At 53.4% G+C, this 24,038-nt stretch overlaps 1 protein-coding gene across 1 annotated transcript in view; it reads left to right on the top strand.

The window, feature by feature from the left end:
• Positions 1–24,038, top strand: part of CAPN8 (calpain 8) — a 70,630-nt gene that overhangs the window by 4,819 nt on the left and 41,773 nt on the right. Inside the window, exon 2 of the mRNA XM_062211336.1 lies at positions 2,918–2,987. Within this exon, the coding sequence (XP_062067320.1) occupies positions 2,918–2,987 (70 nt within the window). The remainder of the gene's footprint in view (positions 1–2,917; positions 2,988–24,038) is intronic.

Below are 24,038 nucleotides of genomic sequence, written 5' to 3'. Positions count from 1 at the left end.
GGCTGCTTCTCTCATCCTCCTGCCCAGGCGTCCCCACTGTGCTAGGGCAGTGCCTCTGTGGTTTGAGGAGTAGCCCGCATGAGCAGACCCTGGCGTGGACCAGTCAATGATGCTCTCTTCTGAAGTGTCCACTTGCGACAATTAAGTAGTTTATTGATCTTAAGAAGAAATTCAGAGATAGGAGCTGCATGACAAGGAGCCCCGGGAAGAGAGACAGTGAGCACTGAAGTGTTGGGAGATTAGCAGAAGGGGCAGAGGCAGGGACTTGAGTCTGCGGCCGCCACCCTTTGTCCAGGTGCTCCCTTGTGCATTTGTGAATCTGGAATTTTCAATCCAGCCATGGTTTAATGCATGCTGGTTGTGTGAAGGTGCTCAAGAGGACTCTTTGTGGACTGCAACTAGTCAGGGAGAGGCGGATGGACAATTGGCCGGCTGGCCGGCAGCAGAGTAGTTAAGAGCAAGGGCTTGGGTGTCAGGTGCATTGGGGTTCTGGACTTCTGCCTGCCTTTGCTAGAGGATAACCATGGGGGAAGTTACTAAGCTCCCTGAGACCCAGTCTCCTCAGTTATGCAAGGGAATAATAGTATTTTCTACTTCATTGAGTTCTAGGGAGACTTGAATGAGTAATGGGTGAGTGCTTCATTCAATGAGGCGTCAGAAGGAGAAGGCAGAGGGTGAGTGGCCATTGTCATTGCAGGAGAGAGGATGTGGTGGGAAATGCAGACCGATGGGTGTGGGAACGCCCTGGGGGAGGGGAGTAGGCGCTTCCACGGAGCCAGCATCCCGGAGAAGTGCAGTGTAAGTCACTTCCTGCCTTGGATTGCTTGCTGATGCCCGCTCCCCGGAATTCATATTTGTGCACAGTGTGGGTCCTTTACTCGATCGAGAGGAACATTATTACTGAAAACGCACGATTGCTATTAAGGGGAAAAAAAGAGGCACGCGTGTGGGCCTGTGGGAGCCTGCATCTTCCATCCTCTAGTCTGAGTTCCAGCAGGAAGCTCGGGCAGGAGAAGGCCTGGGCGAGTTCTTCGGGCACAGCGTGGCCATGCAGGCTCCTCATCTCTGCAAACCTAGGGATTCCCTCACAGTGCAGCAGTCCTGGCATTTCTTGGTTGTTTTAATTTTTTTTTTTCTGGATGAGGGGGCGCATTTTGGATAATACCAGTGAATAAGACTAGTAAAATAAACATTCCTTCCGCCCACAAACCACTTAGTGCCACTCTGGGTGAGAGGAACGAGTCTTTTTTTTTTTTTTTTAAATTTATTTGACAGGTAGAGTTATAGACAGAGAGAGAGAGAGAGAGAGAGAGAGAGAGGTCTTCCTTCCATTGGTTCACCCCCCAAATGGCCACTATGGCCGGCACTGCGCTGATCTGAAGCCAAGAGCCAGGTGCTTCCTCCTGGTCTCCCATGCAGGTGCAGGGGCCCAAGCACTTGGGCCATCCTCCACTACCCTCCTGGGCCACAGCAGAGAGCTGGACTGGAAGAGGAGCAACCGGGACTAGAACCCGGTGCCCATATGGGATGCCGGCTCCACAGGCGGAGGATTAACCAAGTGAGCCACGGCGCCAGTCAGATAGTCCTGATGTCACACAGCCTGGGTGCCTCCGAGTCAATGTGGCAGACTTCTTTTGCTTCTTGGGGTCCTGTTCTTCTCCCTCAAACAATGTGGTGGTCGGGCAGACCCAGGCCTTCTTTGGGTACCAGTCTATAGATGTCCCCTGAATCCTGCATTTCTATCCATCTATCTGTCCATCTGAAAGAGAGAGAGAGAGAGAGAGAGAGAGAGAGAAAGAGCTCCTATCCTCTGGTTTACTACCCCAAGTGTCCATTACAGCTAGGATTGGGCCAAACCAAAACCAGGGACTTGGAACTCAATCTAGGTCTCCCGTTAGGGTAGCAGGGATCCAGGTATGTGGACCATTGCCTGCTGCCTCCCAGGTGCACATTAGCAGGAAGCTGGAGTCAGCAGCAGAGCTGGGCCCCCACGCGGGCCCTTCCGTGTGCTGAACGCCCTGCCTCTCCGACAGACGTGCGCCATCTCCCACGGGAACAGTCTTTCAGCCTTCATGGCTGTCGGGCATTTCCGACTTTCCTGTCTTTGTGGACGTCGTCTGCGTTCCATCGTTATGTGCTAGCCCTTTGCCTCTGGCTGTGTCATGAGTGCCAGTCTCGGTTTCCCACACAGATTGAAAGCCCTTGGAGGCCAAGTGTTTTCTTTCTTTCTGTTCCCCATTCCCCCTGCTCCCCCTTTCCCCTGCCTGCCATAGTGAGTGGAGCAGGCACAGAATAAACCCTTGCTGGGAAACAAAGAAGGCAGGCAGACCTCGTGCCAGGCAGAGCTGGGAGGGGAGGCAGCGCAGGTCAGCCAGGGGATGGTGTCTCTGGAAATGGCACTTCCTGACACCTCAGCGTTTCCACCTGCACAAGGGATCATTATCACTTAGTCAGGTATTTAACGAGTGTCCACAGGGTGCGGAGCATTTTGCTAAACCCTGTTCTACTCCTCTCTCTGTGTAAATAGGGGCGGTGTCTGGATGGGTGGGATCCTCTGTCATCGCCTAGTTATCTCAGCTGGTGCCTTTCTCCTACCTCTCTGTGCCCCACCCCCTCTTCACACCCACACAACACACACAACGCGCAATGAAAATGCACACAACACACACAACAGGCAGAGCAATCCAAAGGCCGTTCGCGGCAGGGACTCCGGGCTTTGGCTCCTGCTGTGTTCTCCCTGAGCTGTGTGACTCTGGGAGGGTGTCCTCCCTTCTCTGGGCTTCAGAGCCCTTGGCACGAAGACCACGTGTGTGCAGTAGATGGTCTCCTAGTTTCTCCAGCTTTCAGTTCTGCCTCTCTGATGCGGCCACCGTCATGGGCACCTGGTGACTTGTGTTTTGTCCCAAATCACTTCCAGGAGTTGTGTCCCAGCCCTCAGTTTATCGTTGGTGGAGCCACACGCACAGACATTCGGCAGGGTGGTCTGGGTGAGTACCTGGGAGAGTCCTGTTTGTTCTGGGGGAGGGCGCTGTGTATCTGTAATTCGCAGTGTCAGATTAAGTTGTTGGACTTGACCAGCTACATTATGTACACAATTTACCCATTCGAATTCACGCTCTTGAGACTGCAGGCTTTACGCTGGCACGGTGCTTTGGCTCCCCCTAACAAGAGATTTTCTGCCAGCTCATTTAACCTGCTTCGTGCTAGAGTAACAAGCTAGGTTTATATGCAAGTAGCAGAGCACTATGATGTACTATGTTTTTGTAATATTATCTTTAATTTGCCTTACGGAATAATTGTGGGCTATCATCATAGATGCTTTTATAATTCGTAAGAACACAAGAATCTTATTTTTCTAGCCAAACATTCTTTCGCAGGCTTGGGAGCCCAGAATCAAGAATCGCCACTTCCCAGCCCATCAGAGCCCTTCCAGGTCAGGTGCAGCTAAGCTTAGGAAATAATTGCTGTTTTGCGAGCTCCAGCCTTGCTTGTGGGAAAACCAGGCTGTCCTTGGTAGCGGTCTGCAAGCCTCGCAGAGGGGAGTTTCTGCGCAGAGTCAGACCACACTTAATATTTTATGGGACAACACAGCCCTGGATGGAATTTAGTGGGTTTCCAAATCACTGTCGAGGGCCAGCAACAAACCCCAGCACTGGAAGCGAAGGCAAAGAAGAGACAAATCCTCTCGGTGAAAATGAGCAAAGCAAACACAAACCCCAGCACCCACAGGGACCCCCTGACCTGTATTTGTTAGATTTTTCCTTCCGTCTCTCTCTGCCTTGTTCCAGCCAGGAAAACCTTTTTTGCCTTCAGCCTGCTGGAAACCCTCATGATTGTGCAAAATCACAGAGCGTTTTATTTCAAAGGCTTCCAATGTTCTGTCCTTTAATGAGTTCGGCAAATAGGCCTTGGCCAGCTGCACGGAGAGTGGCTAGGAGGCAGAGGGAGGCATTTGGGGGGCCAGCAGTGTGTGCCCTGTTCCCTGAAAACCTCAGCCCTAGGTCCCCGGGCTTTTTCGTGAAGGCGCACGGAGCGTGGCGTGCTGACCTTTTCTGGCTCTGGGTAAGTGCGTGGTGCTTTTCCTTCGCGCTGTGTTCAGCCTGTGACTCGGGGAAATGCCACTTTGGAGGCAGGCCGTTCACAGCCCCTCGTTAGAGATGTTTAACTTTGGGAAAGGTGTTTAATAAGTGCCTCTGCGCTGATTGACTTGGGTGGATTTTCTGCTGAATAGTTTTAAGCAAAGAGAAGAGAGCGTTTGCACAGAGTGGTTCAAGCGTTACCATGGAGAGAGTGTGCCGTGATGGAGGCCGGGGGTGCAGGAAACGAACCCCACTCACTCTCAGAATCTGGCTCGCATCAAAACAAGTGGTACATGTGCTGTGGTGGTCACCCTGGGGTAGCCCAGCTGTTGCCGTGGAGGGCTCTTTAAAAGTTTGTTTTGCTTTATAATTGTCTATTTGAGGAAGAGAGAGAGAAATATCTCCCCCATCCACTGCCTCCCCAAAGGCCCACAATGGCTGGAGCTGGGCCTGGGGCCAGGAACTCAATCGAAGCCTCCCATGTGGGTGGTGGGTGGCAGGGACTCAGGTATGGAAGCCAGCATGGCTGCCTCCCAGGGTGTGCATTATTAGCAGGGAGCCAGGGATCAAAGCTGGGTCCTCCAATGCAGGTGTGCAGTTGACTTAGGCTTAATCACTGGGCTGAATACCCACCCGGTGCTGGTGGTTTATACCGAAGAGAGAGGCAAGGGACTGCCGAGTCCAACCTCCCGGAAGGGGTCAGGTGCTTGGGGCAGCAGGACCTGTGGGCCGGTGAAGCAACCTGAGCTTCAGCAGGTAGAAAAGTGGCTGCTTCCCAGACCTGAGGCTGCAACGCGGTGCCAGGGTGGGGAGCCAGGCCCAAGCCACTGCCACCTGTGTGGGCTGGGAGGTGGAGCCAGCGGTGGCCCTGAGCCGGGGTGGGGAATCGTGGGAGATCACAGGAGAGATTCCTCACTCGACACACAGTGTGTGTTCCTGAAAAGCAACGCCGTGTCACAGGCCCGGTGAGCTGGGGCACGGGGTTGACGCGCGTTAGATGCTCTGTGGACTTGCAGAGCCCAGCCCGGTGCAGCGGGTCTGCTCCAGGTTTTTCTCTAATTATCTTTTTTCACTTGCCAAATGGCCGAAACAGTCCAGGCTGGAGCTGGGGACTCCACTTGGGTCTCACACTGGGTGGCAGGGGCCTGAGCACTTGAGCCATTGTCTGCTGCCCTTCCAGGTGCATTAGCTGGAGGCTGGATTGGGAGCCGGGACTTGAACAGGTGCTCCACTTCGGGGTGTTACGGCTTAACTGCTGTGTCACAGTGCCAGCCTCTCTAATGCAACTTTTTTTTTTTAACATTTGGTCTATATCATGAAAACATATATTTCATATAATTATGTGTTATTGTTTTATTATTATTTTGAATACCTACAATTCAAAAATGGAGACCACTGAAAGGCAAACCTTGAAAGGGATGCTTCCCACCTGTCTCCCACGTGTCTCCACCTGTTCCATTGCTCACTGCCTTGTTACCAAAATAGTTTCAGGGCTTCTTTATGCAAATCCAAGCAAACAGAAATACACATCCTAATTTGTATCCCTCTCTTGCATTGAAGATAGCATGCTGTAAGCCTTGGTTGACAACTTTGCAGTTGTTTGCTATTATTTCACTGAATAAAATATCTTGGCAGTCTTTCCCTGTCTACAGAGAGCTTTGTTCTTTTTTTAACCTCTCTGAGTACTGGACTGCATCGCACAGATGTAGCTCAGTTATTCTATCCTGTCTCCTGCTGGTGGACACTGGATTTATTCCCTCCCTTCTACTGTGATGGAAAGTGGTGCACCGAATCTCCTGGGTCATACCTCGTGGCCAGTTGGGGTGTTTGTCAGCAGGTCTGAAGTAGGGCTGCCTCAGACAGGATGTACTGTCCACAGTCCACAGTCCCGTCTTCCTGAGGCTCCTTGCTCAGCCAGAATTCACCCTCAAAGTGTGAATGATGATCCTTGTGCAGATGGGAACACTGAGGTGTCTGAGCTTATGCTTGCAAATAGCCCAGGAGCTGGCAGTGTTTGGAGACATAATTATAGGAAAATAAAGAGTGGGGAGGCTGCAGTGCTAAGGAGCCCTTGCTCCAAGTAGTTCTTGCTGTAGAATCCGACTTTTCCTGCGGTAGCTCGGCCCCTGCAGGACACGATGGTTTTGCCTCTACACAAGTGATTAAATGAGCATCTGTGGATGAAAGCGCTCCCAAGCAAAGCTCTCCTTGGGTCCTCGGGCCTCTTGCCACCCTGAGGAGGCAAGTTCTCCAAAGATGCTGTCTTCTGCATCACCACCTCTCCTTGCCGTGTCTTCTCAGCTGAGCCCACCAGGTTCACCTGAGTTCACCAGGTCCAGCAAGGGCCACCCACATACAGGGTCCCTCCAGCGGGCGGGGATGGAGTCAGCTCTAAGTGTGAAGTTCCATGCAGAACGTATCCGCAAGTGCCTGGCCCAGTGGACGCTCATGCTGCCCGTCACTCAGCTGCAGAGACCCAGCCGGTCCTGCTGCTGCTTCTCCCAGCCAGCCAGCCTCTCCCTTGCATTCTGCTCTGTGCATGTCCCAGCCATCTTAAGGCCTCTGTGGCCAGTGTGGCTGCCCCACTCTCATCTCCTGATGGCCTCTGTGGGCTGGCTTCAGTCTCGTCCTTGGTAGACAGGCTGCACATGGCATGCCCACGAGTGGTCCCGAGCTTCACCCCAATGGCACCCTAAACAGCGTTGGTTTTCCCAGTCTCAGGAAAGGACTGTGATGTGATGTGATGGTTTGTGCTTTCACCCACAGTGTGGGCCCGGTACTGCAGTCAGAGGGGTGAGATACCGCATGGTTGTGCCAGTGAGGTTGTGGACCCACCCTTTTTTTTTTTTTTTAAGATTTATTTTATTTATTTGAAAGAGTTACAGAGAGAGGTAGAGACAGAGAGAGGTCTTCCATCCAGTGGTTCACTCCCCAGATGGTTGCAACGGCCAGAGCTGGGCTGATCCGAATCCAGGAGCCAGGTGCTTCTTCCAGGTCTCCCACATGGGTGCAGGGGCCCAAGGACTTGGGCATCTTCTACTGCTTTCCCAGGCCACAGCAGAGAGCTGGATCGGAAGAGGAGCAGCTGGGACTCAAACCAGCGTCCATATGGGATGCTGGCGCTTCAGGCCAGGGCTTTAACCTGCTGCACCACAGTGCCGGCCCCATGGACCCACTCTTGTGAGAGTCTCCCCCAAAACCACAGGGCACATTCCCTAGAAGACCAGGGCACGGGCTGTGGGCATTGAAAAGCAGGAGAGTAACCGTCAGCATTGAGTGGACAGGGACTCAGGGCTGGCCTACCCGCACTCTTCCTCCCCAGGTCATCTCTGCCCTTTGGCCTCTTTGCCCCTCCCCTAAGTGTACCCCCCCGCAGTGCCCCTGGAGGCACTTTCCTGAGGGCCCTGCTTCTTTCGCCCTGGATTCCACACACAAAGTAGCCCTGGGTCTCCATGGTCTCTCTGTGGCCTCTCTACCTCGGTTTTCCCAGCTGCAAAGTGGGTATATAATATAATCAAACCCTGCTTGTCAGGTGGTTGTGATAAGTAGAGAATTAATGCTGGGTTCCTTATCGTCCAAGAAATGAGCACTACGTGGATGGACATGGGTGGTAAGAAGCCTGGGAGTCCTGCCTGTGTGTTCCACGGGACTGTCTCACACGTTCTGTATCCACCGTGCCTGGGGCAAAGCAGGGTTCATGTATGTCTGCTGCACTTCTGTGTGCTGGCCTAAACCTCTGCCTGCATCATTATAAAACATTTGAAAACAGACTGTCCTAGTCAATTTTTTTTTTTGCTGCTAAGACAGACTGGGTCATTTATAAACAATGGATGTTTATTCAGCTCACGGTTTTGGAGGCTGGGAGGCCTGAGAGCGTGGCTGCAGCATCTGGTGGGGCCTCCTGCTGCGGGCGGAAGGGAAATGAGTATGTGCGAGGGAGGGGTGGGGATGTGAACCTGCCCACTCCTGAGATAACAGAATTAACCAGGCAGAGCGTTCTTAAAGGCCCCACCTCTTAATACCATCCTCATTGCAATTGAATTTCAGCATTGGTTTTGGAGGGAACATTCAAACCACGGCTGTAGGCGTAGCTTCAACTTGAGGCTCCTGTGTTTTTCTTCCTCGGCAATCAGGCTGGATCAGGCATTTAGAATAAAACTTCCGACCTGAAGTTGCCCACGTGTGTTTATCTCAAGAGGATTTCAGGGTTTCATGCAATCCTGCTCCTCTGTCTGTCCTTGGCTTGCAGACACTGCTGGGTGGAACAGAAGGCGTTTGAAGGTGCTTGCTGGCCCGCAACAACAGAAGTAGGTCCCAGGAACAGGCTGTGGATGGGACTGGCCCAGGGCCCTAAGGGTGGCTGTGGGACACGGAGGATCCCGTGGCCCTGTCTCTCGCAAGCTCAGCAGTGACTGCTGACTCCACCTCCTGCCCAGGCGTCATCCCGTCCTCTTGTATCAGCCACAGGCAAGAAGGCACCATGACGTGGTATCGTCGTGTGCCTATGGCACACGTGTGCCTATGTGAACATGCAATAGGACTTGACACAGCCTGAGCGTAGGTGGGCTTGAAGGCTGGTGAGGGCTGTCACTCTGTAAGTGGAAGACCTTGGTCTTTGACAAATGAAATGTGGTGCTCGCTGCTTCAAGAACAGGCGTCAGGACATTTTTCTGCTTCGACAAATGAGGAGGAGTGGGCCTTGGCACAGCACAGACACCGCTTGGGAAGCCCACATCCATACCAGAGGGCCTGGGGTCCAGTCCCGGCTCTGCTCCTGGTTCCAGCCTCCTGCTACTGTGCACCCTGTGAGGCAGTGGGTGATGGCTCACGTTCCTGGGTCCTGCCACCCCTGTGGGAGACCAGGATTGGATTCCAGGCTCCTGGCTTTGGCATGGCCCAGGCCTAGCTGTTGTGAGCATTTGGGGAGTGAACTCTCTCTGTGCCTTTCAAACAAAAATAAATAAATAAATAAATAAACGAAAATTAGACCAACAAACAAATAAATGAGGAACAGAGACTCCCAGAGTGTAGATAGAAATGGGAATGTTTTCTGCTACGATGTTTATCCAAACTTTTAATCTCTCAGGGCAGGGTCGGGAGATTATTGTCTATGAGTGAGGCAAGCTTTGCTTTGAAGGGCCTGAGGGTCTAGTCAGTGCTGGGGGCTCCCCCTCTCCCTAGTCTGTTTGTCATGCTCAGTCTTGTGCTCTGTGTGTCTGAGCTGTGTGTGTTCCTGTCTCTCCCTCTCCTCTCTCTCTCTTTTCTTTCTTTCTTTTTTTTTTTTGACAGGCAGAGTTAAACAGAGAGAGAGAGACAGAGAGAAAGGTCTTCCTTTTCCGTTGGTTCACCCCCCAATGGCTGCTATGGCCGGCGCTGCACCGATCTGAAACCAGGAGCCAGGTGCTTCCTCCCAGTCTCCCATGCAGGTGCAGGACCCAAGCACTTGGGCCATCCTCCACTGCCTTCCCGGGCCACAGCAGAGAGCTGGACTGGAAGAGGAACAACCAGGACAGAACCGGTGCCCCAACCGGGACTAGAACCCGGAGTGCCGGCGCTGCAGGCCGAGGATTAGCCTAGTGAGCTGAGGCGCCGGCCTCTCTTTTTAAAAAAAAGATTTATTTATTTGAAAGGCAGAGTTACAGAGAGGAGAGAGAGAGACAGAGAGCTCTTCCATCTGCAGGCTTACGCCCCAAATGGCTGCAATGGTCAGGGCTGGGCCAGACTGAATCCAGGAGCCAGGAGCTTTTTTTGGATCTCCCATGTAGGTGCAAGGGCCCAAGCACTTGGGTCATCCTCCACTGCTTTCCCAGGTGCATTAGCAGGGAGCTGGATTGGAAGTGGAGCTGCGGGGACTTGAACCGGTGCTCACGTGGGGCGCCGGCACTACAGGCGGAGGCTTAGCCTTCTACGCCACAGCACTGGCCCCTCCTGTCTCTTTTGACCTGATTTTTCTCCTCACTTCTATGGGGTTGATGCCTTTCATCCTTGTGGTATTTATTGAACGGCGTTTTATACCTGTATTCCTATTTTCAAGAGAGAATAGCTGGATCATTTCCCACGTCTCTGAAGACAAACAAAGAACCCACAGCAACGACCTAAATTCGTTGCTTTCCCTTACGCATCCCTGACATTGATTTTCCTCCATGAGTCAGCGCGCTCTGGGGAACGAGGCCTGGGTTTCTGGCGCAGGGACCTGGCGCACACGGCAAGCCAGTAATTGGGAGTGGTGTCAGCATCTTTAAGAGCACTTTTCCAGACACCTTTTGATCTGCAGCATCCTTTGAGGACTGGGGCGAAGTAAATCAATTCACTGGTTACTCTTAATGAGCATTCAGGGAGGCCACATCCGCTCGCTGATTCAGGAGAGGCCAGGCTCAGGCAGTGGGAGGCAGAGAACCGTGGTGACAGTCGCAGGCAGCCCAGGGGGCTTCACTTTGCTGATAGGGGCTTGTCTTCCCCGCAGTGGCTGTCCTGCTCCCTCTGTCTGGGCTCCCAGTGCTCAGTGCTCTCCTGTTCTGCTTCGCCACCACCACTGTCCTGTGCATTTTGGACCAAGGGCCCAGGACAACCGTTCACACTCTGATGAGAATTTGAGACAGCGGGTTACAGGACAGTATTTCCTGAGCATGGGAGAATTCTGTATTATAAGGTTGATTCTCTGCTTCTCACTAATGGATCACCCTTCAGTATTAATATAGGCAGTAAAGCTCAGTCATAGAAATCATACTGACAGGGGCCGGCTTTGGGCCACCAGCAGTTAGGACACCACCTGGGACACCTGCGTCCCATTATCTGGATGCCTGGTGCGTGTCCTGGCTCCTCCACTTCCCATCCAGCTTCCTGCTAGTGTGCACCCTGGGAGGCAGCAGGGGATGGCTCAGATGCTTGGGTCCCTGCCAGCCATGTGGGAGACCCAGGTGGACTTCCGGGCTCCTGGCTTTGGCCTGGTCCAGCCCTGCTGTTGTGGGCACTTGGGGAGTGAAGCAGCAGTTAGAGAATCTCTGTTCATCCATCTCTCTGTCTCCTTGCCTTTTAAATACAGTGGAAATAAATAAAGCAATAAATAAAAAATCACAGTAATAGTTGTAACAAACATCCAACACACCCCTTTGCTCGTCATCCCCTTGTGATTATGCCACTTGCTGTCCTTCCTCCAAATCTTGTACACCGGGCATTAGTACAGATGCACAAACAACTGTAGCATAACTTTTTTTTTTTTTTTGACAGGCAGAGTGGACAGTGAGAGAGAGAGACAGAGAGAAAGGTCTTCCTTTTGCCGTTGGTTCACCCTCCAATGGCTGCTGCGGCTGGTGCACTGTGCTGATCTGAAAGCAGGAGCCAGGTGCTTCTCCTGGTCTCCCATGGGGTGCAGGGCCCAAGGACTTGGGCCATCCTCCACTGCACTCCCTGGCCACAGCAGAGAGCTGGCCTGGAAGAGGGGCAACCGGGACAGAATCCGGTGCCCCAACTGGGACTAGAACCCCGTGTGCCAGCACCGCAAGGCGGAGGATTAGCCAGTTGAGCCGCGGTGCCGGCCATAACTTTTTTTTTTTTTTAAGATTTATTTATTTATTTGAAAGTCAGAGTTACACAGAGAAGGAGAGGCAAAGAGAGAGGGAGAGAGGGGGAGAGAGGTCTTCCATCCTATGGTTCACTTCCCAGTTGGCCGCAATGGCTGGAGCAGTGCCAATCTGAAGCCAGGAGCCAGGACCTTCCTCCGGGTCTTCCCATGCGGTGGTCTTGGGCCATCTTCCACTGCTTTCCCAGGCCATAGCAGAGAGCTGGATCAGCAGTGGAGCAGCTGAGTTTCTAACCACTGCCCATTTGGGATGCTGGCACTGCAGGCAGCAGCTTTACCTGCAACGCCACAGTGCTGGCCCCTGTAGCATAATTTGAAAGCCATGTTTGATAACTTCCAATATACTTTTTTATTTTTTTTTCTAGTCACGTTTTGGGCTTTCATGCATTTAGAAATGTGGCTCTGAGTTCAGGTCCCGGCCTGTGTCAGGAAAGGTGAAGAGCCCTGCGTGTGGGAATGCCTGCCTGCGTGTGCCAGGGGGACTTTTGCAGGAAGAGGATTCTGTCTGTGGCCTCCAGCTTCCCCAACTTGTTCAGCGTAGGTGCTGACTCCCCTTCACTGGGCAGCAGAAGTGCAGTGCGTGCAGGCGAGCCTTGCGGTCCCAGGAGCCAGCCTCATAGCCTGGCGGTCGCTTGACCTCATGAACAGGTGGTGGGTGGTCTCTGGCCCCAGGCTGCTCTCTGAGCACCGGCTGGCTAGAGGGCATGACTAAAGGACGTCACCTGTAGACACTGGTGATGCAATGTCCCAGTGCCATGTCCCCTCCCCGGCCCGGGGCTCCTGGGGGCCCATTGGTGCTGACTCCCGGGGGTGTCATTGAGAAGGGGAAAGATGAGCCAGGCTGGGGCAGCAGGAAGCGCGAGGCTGTAGGCTGTGCTCAGGCCTCCGTCACACTCAGGGCAGCCTTGGGCGTTAGCTGGAAGCCCCAGCCATGGCACGGAGACAGAGGGGCTGTAGATTGACTTTCTTCTTCTGTAGATTGACTGCCGCCACTCAAGGCACGGGAGCAGTCTGGGTCCACCTGGCAGGGCAGAAGGGACAGGTGCCTCCCTTCTCGTAGGCTATGGATTAGAGGCATGGAAACAAACTCCATCTCACTAGCGCTGTGCAGACGCCACTCTGTTGGGCGCTTCCTTCCGCCCTGTGGGCTCCTGTCACTCCCTCTTGCTGTCTCTGTGGCTTTTGCTGGCCTAGAGCTAACAGAGGCTGGCTGGGCCTCCCATGTCCAGAGGTGCAGTCTGTTGCCCCCGGTGCTCCTTCTACCCCTTCCTGTTACCTGGTGAAGCTCCCAGAGTGGCCTAGGATGCCCACACCCCTCCCTAAACCTTCTCCTTAAACATCTCTCTACACCCTCTCCTTAGGGTGGGCCCCTCTCCACCTTGCATGTCGCCCTACCTGGGACCAAGATGCCTCTTGATGGCTCCCCTGGAGGCCCCACAGGATGGCTGGGTGGCCCTGGGGTTTGTTCCGGGTCTCACGCCCTGACCACTCTCACCAGGCGCTGCGTCCTTGCTTCAGCCTGGGTCCCTGATCCTCCGCAGCCCGGGTCCCCTAGCCTTCTGCTCTGTCCTATCTTGTGACTCCTGCCACTCACAACTTGGGTCCCTTTTGCACATCCCAGGAACTGTGCTGCTCCTCACTTTCCAGGCCAGAGCCCAGACAGATGCCACTCATCAGCTGTGTCTTGGTGGTTGCCCCTCTCCATCCCACATGTGCCTACTCATTCTCCTTACCTGCTCGGGCTCAGGGTCTCCTTTCTCCCTTGGGTCCTGGGTAGCCCAAGTTGGAGGGACTCAGGGAAGGACTGACTCCAGGGGCTGCATTCATGAGTAGAGTAGGCCAGGAGGAGCTAACAATAGGGAGGAGTAGGGACTGTGGCAAGCTAGAGACGTATTCTGCAAGAAGGGGAAGCCATCACAGCTTGAGCTGGATGTTACAAGAAAGGACCCGGAGGCTGTATCCTTACAGTGTAGAGAAATGTTTGCACAGAGTAGATGCTCAGTAAATATCTGTAGAATCCATATATGGAGGGATTTGGGCCAGATTTTGCAATTTTTAGGAGAAGCCAGAAATGTACATTTTCATGGGAGGCCTTCTAATTCAAACATATAAATCACCGTGCATGTCAGTCCTGGGCACACGGAACAGAATAGATTTGCAAGCCAGTGGTGACTGGCCTATTGCCTTCTGTCTACACCAAGCCTCTGCTGCGCCTACATTATGGCCTTGACCCTTGGGACGTTCTGCCTTCCCACTGGCGTCCACTCTTGTGAGCTGCCTGAGCTACGGCCTGTGGCATAACGCGATTTCTTCCTAGGTGGGCTCCGGCACACCTGCTCGGGCTGCTGGTGGAGTTGCTCTCTGCAGTTGCCCTGCCCACCCACCTGCCAGGGGCCTCTCTCCCACTCCACCTGAGACTTTTGCTTCCCTCCCATCTCCTGGCCTCTGGTTCTTAGGCACGGGACCCAGGGCAGTTTCCCAGTCCCCAGCTACCTTGTTTGCTGTTCTCAGCCCCGCACTGGGTTATCTTGGTTCCTACAGCTGAGTTAGCTGTATGTGTGTGGCTGCAGTGCCGCCCTCATCCTGCCGTGGGTCTGAGGACCCACACCCTGAGGCCTACACTTGGAAGCCTCAGGAACCCTAGCACTGATCTGGGGGTGTACGATTTACAGCCATTTTTGGAGGGGTATTTAACAGCCTGTCTGGCTGTTCCCAGTGGATGTGGGGCCTCCCCACATGTGTTTCAGCCAGGGCTGGAGTCAACCATGGAATCCCAACGGTTACCTTTGCGTTTAATTTTCCGTGACATCTGGCTTTGAACGTTTTGTCGTATATCAGAAGGGCATTCTAAATCAACCCAGTGAGCGAAGCCACTTTGCCTAGGAACTGGCGCCAAGGTGTATTTACCTAAACCCCAAATGTGTTTCCTTAGCGACTTCCTCCCCCCACTCCAGTGCATCCACTCCAGTCCCTAACCTGCTAGAAATGCCCTCCTCGGAGTAGCTCTGAGGTTCTGATTCATAGCTGGGGATGGAAAAAGGGCAGCAAGTCGGGAGGCAGGTGCCTGTCCTCCAACGCCCGCACAAAGCAGATAGGCATCAGTCTCGCAGAGGCGCTGGCATAACCTGAGTAAGTTCTCCCAGTGTGAAGACTTCGCTTGCTTTTTCCTTTCCTCCCCTCTGATAGCTGAGAAGGGGACAAGAAGATTGAGAGGTGACCCACCAATCTTGCCCCTCTTTTTCTTTTTTGGAAGCGCATTAGCTCTCTGGGGTGCCCTGCAGCTCCTGGAAACCAAAGACCCCCCAGGCCCCAAGTCCTCAGGCAACTGCTGTGATGCATGACCGCCCCACCCAGCGCGAGGGCCCACGCTGCTGCTGGCAGTGCTGAAAGGCCCTCCTGGGTCGTCATGGGAACCAGGAGTGGCAGGGCCAGGAGACCTCCCCAACCCCCCGGGCAGGGGGCGGCAGGAATGGATTATTTAGTGTGCTTTATTATACGCAGTACAGCTCCAGAGGGTTATTTTGAGGATATAAAAATTATAGCTGCCATAAATGAGTCACACTGCCATTGCTCAGAAAAACGCCAGTGGGATTTGGGAAACTGTATGGGCGACTCTGCTTCCTGCAAATCCAATACCCCAGCCCCAGCAGGGAACGTGGCTCCTGGGCCCTCAGGAGTTCTGGCCATCTGCAGTGGCTAGGCTTGGTGTGCTTGTTGCTGGAACAATGGCACCTTGCTGTAATGCGCCCGGGAACTGAGGGACCTGGTCCCGTAAGGGGTGCTGGAGTCTTCATTTGCAGACACAGCAGGAGGCGGGGGTCGCTGTGAGAAGGGCGGTGGAGCTCGCGCCAGACTCATTGTCAGCATCAGGAAGAACTTTCACAGCTCACTCGTTCCTCCATCCAATGTTTGTTCAGTGTCTTCATCTTGCCCAGTGCCGTAGATATTGGGGAAATAAATAAAACAGAAACAGGCACTGTCTCGCTTCCAGGATGGGGGAGGAGGAGGGGTGCAGGCGGCACAGGTGGTAGGAATGAAGGTCCTTCAGACAGAAGGAGCACGGTGTGGGCAGAGCAAGCCCAGGGGCTGGAGCAAGCAGGGAAGGGGGTACAGACTGGAGAGAGGTGAGAGGGGCAAAGCTCCCACGCTGCGAGAAGGAATTTCGGCTTTGTTCATAAGGGCAATGAGGAGTATTTTCTTACAATTTATTTATTTATCTGAGTTACAGAGAGGAGAGAGAGGGAGAGATCTTCCACCTGCTGGTTCACTCCCCAGATGGCTGCAATGGCTAGGAGCTTCATCCGGGTCTCCCACGCAGGTAGCAGGGACCCAAGCACTTGGGCCACCTCACACTGCTTTTGCCCACGTGCATTAGCAGGGAGCTGGATGGGAAGTGGAGCAGCTGGGACTTGAACCAGCACTCACGTGGGATGCTGGCATCACAGGCGGCGGCTTTGCCTGCTACACTGCAACGTTGGCTCCTTATGGAAGGTTTCTAAACAGGGGTTGTTTGCTGCAATGTGGAGAAGGGAAACAACACAATACAAGAAACCCTAGCTATGCAGAATAAGGAAGGGGACCTTCGTAGTAAACAGTTTTTTTTTTTTAAACTTTTTAAAAAAATTATTTATTTATTTATTTATTTATTTTTTTGACAGGCGAGTGGACAGTGAGAGAGAGAGACAGAGAGAAAGATCCTTCTTTGCCGTTGGTTCACCCTCCAATGGCTGCCGCGGCCAGTGTGCTGCGGTCGGCGCACCGCGCCAATCCGATGGCAGGAGCCAGGTGCTTCTCCTGGTCTCCCATGGGGTGCAGAGCCCAAGCACTTGGGCCATCCTCCACTGCACTCCCTGGCCACAGCAGAGAGCTGGCCTGGAAGAGGGGCAACCGGGACAGGATCGGTGCCCCGACCGGGACTAGAACCCGGTGTGCCGGCGCCGTAAGGTGGAGGATTAGCCTAGTGAGCCGCGGCACCGGCCGTAAACAGTTTTTTAGTATATGTGCTGCCGAGGCGAGCACAGTAAACAGTTTTTTAAAAAAGGCTTGATTATTGCATTACTTTAAAAACAACACAAGAAAGTGTGAAAGCAATTTCTTCTGTTTCACAACACTGATGCCGTCATTGCAGTTCCATGTGGGCTCTGAGGATATGGAATGAGTCCACTGGTCACTGGGTGAGGGGTTGTACTTCTTAAAAAAAAGACAAGCCAGCAGGACGCGACAGTTGCTGTCTCTTGCGGGACCCTAGAGGCAGAGTCCCACTCGAGGGCTTCTCTCAGTCCTTTGACGCTCAACTCCGTCCATTTCCGGCGCCAGCCCTGCCTCAAGCTGGGCAGTTCTCAGCTGTAAGGCCAGGCTGCCCTGGCTCACTGGCTCGGAAGCCTGTGTCCTGTGTCCCTCTCATCAACTTCATGACATTCTGCCAGTGCAACAAAATATTCAGGGTTTCTCTCTTGGTCTGTGTGCACTGCTGTGACAGTGACTACAGGCTGGGTAATTTATGTAAATAAGAAAACTTACATCTCGTGGTCCTGAAGGCTGGGAGATTCCTGATCAGGGTGCCGGCAGGTGTGTGGCCAAGGCGCCGGCAGGTGTGTGTCCAGGGTGGTGCTGAGGTGCTGTGTCCTCTGAAGAGGGTGGAAGGTAAAAGAAGGGGTGTTAGGGGAGAGCTCTCATGACTCAATCCCCGCTTGAGGGCCATGCTTCTTAATAGTTTTGCGTTGGAGATGAAGCTGCAGCATGAATTTTGTAGGGCACAGAGCATTCAAACCGCAGCAGCCACTTTGCAAGCACTTGGCCTTGTGCTCGGCTGTGAGGCTGGCCTGGTTGGCGGTCACCAGTCCAGCTAGCGGGAGCGGGGGTGGGATGTTTGAGGGCAAACTCACGAACGTTTTCGTGTTGTGGACGGTCTTCCTTCTATCTGCAGCTTCTGGATGGCAGCTCCCGGCCCATGAATGTTTGGAGAAAGAGGGTCCCTTCCAGTCCCAGTGGGAAAGGACACCATGGCAATGGTGCTGGAGAGAAGGGGTGGGACTTGAGAGCTCCTTAGGGGTCAGATCAGAAGGATTCGGGAAGCAACTAGACAGGGGCGAAGGGCAAAGGGATCGGATTGGCTTCTAGACTTGACCAGCCCAGACTCTGCTGTTGGAGAGGCCGGGAGCTGGGGGTGGACGCGCCAGCTGTCCTGCTTCCCGCACTCAGCACAGGGAAGGACGCCAGCAACCTCCTAGGATGTGTCTTCTCGTAGGAGGTGGGCGCTCCATAAATACAGCTGCTGATTCTCTTGTTCCGGCTCCCCCGTGTTTGCGGTTGTGTGTGGGGTGACCAGAGCTGATAATAAGGAGGCTTGTTGAAGGCTGTCAATGGAGCAGGCACAGCTAAGCACCTCACATGCCTTGTCTGGTTTTCATCTTCTTAGCAACTCTCAGAAGGAGTGGCTGTGTGAGTCGGTGCTACTATGTGGGGTAGGTCAGAGGCTGAAGGAGGTGTTGCCAGGGTGGGGAGAGGGTGTGGGTGAGGCACAGGCAAGACGGGGGAAGAGACGCTAATGAGAAGCAGAGGTGCTGTGTGTGAGTTGAGGGAAGCAGGCACCACTCCTTGCTTTCCTTACACAGAGGCCTAGTGTGGTGGAATGAGAAGGCCATGCCAAGATGGCCACTGGCAAGTGAGTGTCAGTTACTCAGGAATGGCTTTGAAATCCACCTGGCAATGGAGCCTGCTTGGCAGCAGTCTGTGATTGGATGGCTTCAGAAACCACATGGCAATGGAGCCTGCCTGGCAACAGGCTGTGATTGGATGGCTTCGGATACTACCTGGCAACAGGCTGTGATTGGTTAGGGCATAAACCACCCCTTGACCGGATTGGCTGCCTTGGCTATTTAAGCTGCTGTACCAACTGAAATAAATGAGTCTTCAGGCTCCTCGCCTCTGGCCCGCTTTCACTCAACTCCTGGGGTCTGTTAAAGATCCCCACATTTGTGGCAGTCCTTGGGCACCCCAGGCTCTCAGGGCAGCCGCTAAACCACATTCCACCCACATGTTTGCTTTTAATCTTGAAGTGGATGCAAAATTCAGGCCCTGGATTCCAACACCCGTAGAAAGGCATCTACTAACCAAGGTTGAGGATATGCTTGTGTCTTTCCAGAGAATGTGGGACAGCCCATTTGGGTACCAGCCAGAAACATCAAGCCTGCAACTGACAGCCAACTGGAACCAGCTGAACAAGACTGAGAGTCTGCCTTGTTAGCAGATGCACCTGCCCTATTTCCTATCCTTAGAAACTGACCATAGCCACATCCGCTACTGTTTTATACCCACTAGTTCTGGTCAGCCACTCAAACGGCCCACAGCCTGTGTGCGGTCATGCCATTCCTGATTACCACTGTTCCTCATTCCTACCCCCATCTGAGCAAGCACTCCTGTGGTCTCCCGTTTTGAGCGCTGGTTAGTTGATGACAGGTAAGATCCCCTGGGGGACAACCTAAGACAGGCATAGCCGCGTAAGGAGACCACATGGAAACGGGGTCAACAATGGTATGGCCAAGAATCATGCCTCCTGTTGCTCAAAAATAAACGAAAAGGGGGAAATGTGGTGGAATGAGAAGGCCATGCCAAGATGGCCACTGGCAAGCGAGTGTCATTTACTCAGGAATGGCTTCGAAACCCACCTGGCAATGGAACCTGCCTGGCAACAGGCTGTGATTGGTTAGGGCATAAACTGCCCCTTGACCGGATTGGCTGCCTTGGGTATATAAGCTGCTGTGCCAACTGAAATAAATGAGTCTGTGGGCTCCTTGCCTCTGGCCTGCTTTCACCCGACTCCCGGGGTCTGTGTGGTGACTCCGTGCCTCTTGCCTCCACCACGCTCCTCTCAGAACGAATCCACAGCAACAGCCTAGGGCATGGGTCTTCAGTGGTGATGACCATGCTGGCCTCGGCTCCAGGGAGCCTGTTGTCTTACCAGGCCAGTCCGGCCCCGAGGTCGACTTTCCAGTCTCTGGAGGTCACTGGGCTGCTCAGGGCCTCAGTGATACTCATCAAACAAATGGGCCTTAAAGACCCAGTTTAACAGGTGCAAAGCCTCGGAAGATCCAGATATAGAAAGTGCTCGGGAGAAACTTGGGACAAAATAAACTTAACAGAATTTGAGTGAAGAGGAACTCATGAAACAGGCAGTGCTCAAAACGAGAAGAGGTTCGAGAACCGCACGGCAGCTGCGTGGGCTTTTTATAGGCTGAAGGCGGAAGACAAAGACATGTTCCATTGGTCAGTAGAATGACTCCAGCTAGCAGGGCTGTCTGGATATTTATAACCTCATTCACAGACCATACACAATGATCAACATAGAAATTAGCTTGCTATAGATTTACTGAAGTTGAGTCCTGCTTGTGGTTGCCTTGGCAGAGCCAGACCAAAGGATATTACGTAAGGGCCTTACACGGCTGGCAGGCCGGCCATGCTCCCCCCAGCCTGAGGGTAGTTCAAGGGTTCTGATGGGTCAAGTCTTCAGTTTCATTTTAGTGTTTACCTTGGGGTGCGGCTTGCTTCCAGGGGAACTTAAAGCTCTGGAGTTGCCCTCCCAGTTAAGACTCTTTTGGCAAGAGGTATTCTGCCTGGTTAGCACACTGGTGAAAGCGTGGCTTAGGGGACCTCACGAACTCCTGGAGGTCAAAGGCTGAGCCCAGAGTGCATTTTCTTCTGGTCTCCACTTTGTGGGAACTCAACTCTGTCCAGAAGCCGCTGGATGAAGCTACTTCCATTCTACTGTCGTGCGATTTACTGTGGGCAGCTTCCAGATGTGCAAGTGTATGCTACAACATGGTTATGGCTTGGCTGTGTCCCCCAGGGGTACTCATGCTGGGAGCTTGGTGCTCAGTGTGTGCTGTTGGGGGGTGGTGGGGCCTGGTGGAGGGTGGTGAGTCATTAGAAGAGATTACTGTAGATTTCATGGGACCCTGGTTAGTTCCCAGGAGAGAGAAGTGTCACAAAAAGTGCAGGCCTGGCTCCTGAATCTTTCTGGAGCCCGTCTCGCCACGTGATGTCTTCCGCACGTGTCCCCACCATGAGGCCCTCGTCAGACGCTGCAGAGATGGGGTTGTCCACTCTTGGGCTTTGAGCCGCCCAGACTGTGAGTGAAGTAGGCTTTTTCGCTTTGTGAGTGACTCAGACACAGGTACTTTGTTGCAGCCTTGGAAAGTGGGCTCATGCAGTCCACTGACCCCACGTTTGCTGCCTCCGTGGGGGCACAGAGAAGGGGCTTTCAGCCTGACTGGTAGAGGAGCCTGTGGGTTCCGATGGAGCTGGGCCCTGGGGAGGAGCTCAGGTGGGCGTTGAGAGCACGAGCTGCTGCTCACAGAGACACTTCCTCTCACTCCGTGGGGTCTGTTTGAGGGAGAGTTAGAGACCATTACGGACAAAGACTGAGGGGCTGGCGGGACAGGAGGCACTGAAGGTGCTGTTTTGCCTTGGGTATGGGAAGGCCATGCAGTGGTCCCTATATCATCAGAGAGCCACTTGCTTATCGGAGGAGGTGTTCATCTCCCATGAGCCCCTGTAGGCCCTGGATTTAGCACGTGGCACACGTCTGCTTGGCTCTTCCTCGAGCTCCCTGGGTGGGGGAAGTGGGGAGCTGCCTGTGTCCACCCCGACTTTACAATGTCTGACCCAGTAGCACAGCTCAGTGCCTTTGGATCACTGCCAGTCTCTAGGGCCCCTCAGCTCTTCTCTCCCTTTCCCTAATAGGGCTGGGTGGGCTGGGATGGGACCTTCGGGGCTTCCTGGATGTGGTAGCCCCATCTGTGGTTGTATGGTCAGCCTAGACCACACCCAGGGGCCTGTGCTGGTGTTCACTGTTGGATCCCACTGGTGGCCTCTTGTCCTTTCTCTCTTGAGGTCACGGGGCATCTGTAGGGGTTTGTGGAGAGCCTGCCAGCCATCCCTGTCCATCCACTGCCTCCACTCTCTTAGCCCTATAGAGGCTGTCCAGGCTGGTGTAGGGCTCCTCTCCATAGCAGTTTTCTCTGAGTCTCGGTTTGGGAGGGGGCCGGGAAACTGTGCTCCACTGTGCCCATCTCAGCCTATTCAGGCACGTTCTCCCTGCTCCACGTCTTACTGCCCGTCCGCGCCTCACCTGCCTGAAGCAGTGGTGCCAGAAGGGGTTGGGGGGAGCTGACTTACCCATGGGGAGCATAATCAGACACTGAAGAGGTACTCTACATCGGCACCCCTGTGTTATCTTTTATATCTTTTGTGTCCTGATGTCCTCTCAACCCAACTGGAGACTATTCCTAAACATTTCTCTTGTTCTTACTCAGGGTCAAATAAATGGTGAGATACAAACCCATTTTATTTTAAAGATGTATTATTTATTTATTTGAGAGGTACAGTTACAGACACAGAGCGGGAGAGACAGAGAGAGAGAGGTCTTCCATCTGATGGTTCACTCCCCCAAATGGCTGCAACAGCCGGAGCTGGGCTGATCTGAAGCCAGGAGCCAGGAGCTTCTTCCAGTTTTCCCTTGTGGGTGCAGGAGCCCAAGCACTTGGGCCATCTTCTACTGCTTTCCCAGGCCATAGTAGACTGCTGGATTGGAAGAGGAGCAGCTGGGACTTGAACCGGCATCCTTATGAGACACTAGTGCTGCAGGCCAGATGCTTAGCCCAGCATACCACAGTGCCGGCCCCCAAACCCATTTTAGAGATTGAAAAACTGAGGGTCACAAGAGCCAAGTGAGTAATGTACCACCCAAATGAAGTCAGGAAGTTAGACCCAGTTCTCATCACTGTGCACCAGGGGGCTTCAGGGAGGCGACTGATGGAAGCTGGTTGAGTTCTGGCACGGGTTCCCAGCCTGAGGAGCAAGTCTGAGACCCCCTTGGCTGGTACCATTTTCTATGGCCAGGGAAGGCAGGCCTGTGAGAAGGAGGGAAGCAGAAAGTGGATCCCAGAAAAGTCTAGAAGTGACAAAGTACAGAAATACCCTTATCTTCATTGTCAGTGATGCTGATAATACAAGGGACTGCTTAGATCTGTAGTCTTGTGAGAAGTCACTTTGTCCACCCTCCCTCCAATGCAAGATTTTACTGTGGATGTCTGGCTCATTTGTTCTCGTGTGTGTGTGTGTGTGTGTGTGATTCTTCCCCCAGGGGGTTTTGGGCAAAGTCTGGCAACATCTTTCTTTGTCACAGTATGGGTTGGGGTGTGGTGCTGCGGCTTGCAGTGGGTGGAGGTCACAGATGCTGCTGGGTATCCTACGATGCACAGGATGGCCCTCATCACAAAGACTGATCCAGCCTCACATGTTGGTGGCACTGAGGTCGAGCAACCTCCTTCTAGTTGGATACATCTACGCTGCATGCAGGTGCTTCACGAAGATAAGCTGATTTTGGTGAAGACTTTCCTCCTATGAGAAGTCGCGTCTCATTTTTTTACAATACACATTTTCCTACAAAGTTTTCAAAGCCTCTCAACAAAAGTTTTGTTAACCATGACAATGCTGTAAACTCTCAGTCTGGTTCCAGTCCCACACAGAACTGACACACATGTTGCTTTCTGTCTCCCTGTTTGAGACGTCAGCTACGAAGTGTGTTCAATCCTAAGATCTGCCTGCTGGCAGTCAAGGGATGAAGTGCAAATGACCTCTTCATACCGAAGTACATTCATTCCAGAGGCCTCGTGCGCCGGGGCAGGGGAGAACCTGAGGCCCCCGGTCTCCCTGCAGCCGGTGTTCAGTCCAGCCAGAGGGGTGGAAATTCAGCACGGAGAGCCAGAAACCAGTGCGTGGCTCTCACTGTGGTGTGAATGACATGCAGAGGCTTGAACACCTGTGTTCTCCAGTGAGAGGGAAAGGGGCTGCTGTGATTGCTTAGTTGTAGTGTGCAGAGCTGAATCGGGCCTGTGCAGCCTCGTCTGGAGAGACAGGCAAGGATGTCTGGGCTGTGATCAAATATTGAAGATGGGTGTTCAAAAACGGACGTGTATTAGCACAGTCAAATTCTTTGCATTCGTTCGGATGTGCAGTGGGTGGAACATTCTTCATGCTTCTCAACTGTTCTCGGCTTGCTGGGGAGCCCAGGTTTCCATGACCGTGAGTGGGAGCGGAACCTGGAGCAGCTGATTCAAGGTCTGACACCTTTGCCTGCTCTAGGTTCTCGTCTCTTTTGGGCAAGGATTCCTCAGTCCATTACTCTATGTGAGTGCTGCCGCAGACTACATCTGTCTCCCCCAGAATTCACAGGTTAAGTCCTAACCCGCACCGTGCAGGGGGTAGGAGGTGATTAGGTCGTGAGTGTGGAGCCCTCATGAGTAGGGTCAGTGGCCTCACCAGATGCAGCCTGGAGAGCTCCCATCCCCTGCACCATGTAAGGGCACAGCCAGAAGGCA

This window comes from Lepus europaeus, chromosome 14 (assembly GCF_033115175.1).
Source record: "Lepus europaeus isolate LE1 chromosome 14, mLepTim1.pri, whole genome shotgun sequence".
Classification (NCBI taxonomy): Eukaryota; Metazoa; Chordata; class Mammalia; order Lagomorpha; family Leporidae; genus Lepus; species Lepus europaeus.
Note: the sequence above shows the minus strand (reverse complement) of the source record. Positions and strands in the feature narration are given on the sequence as shown.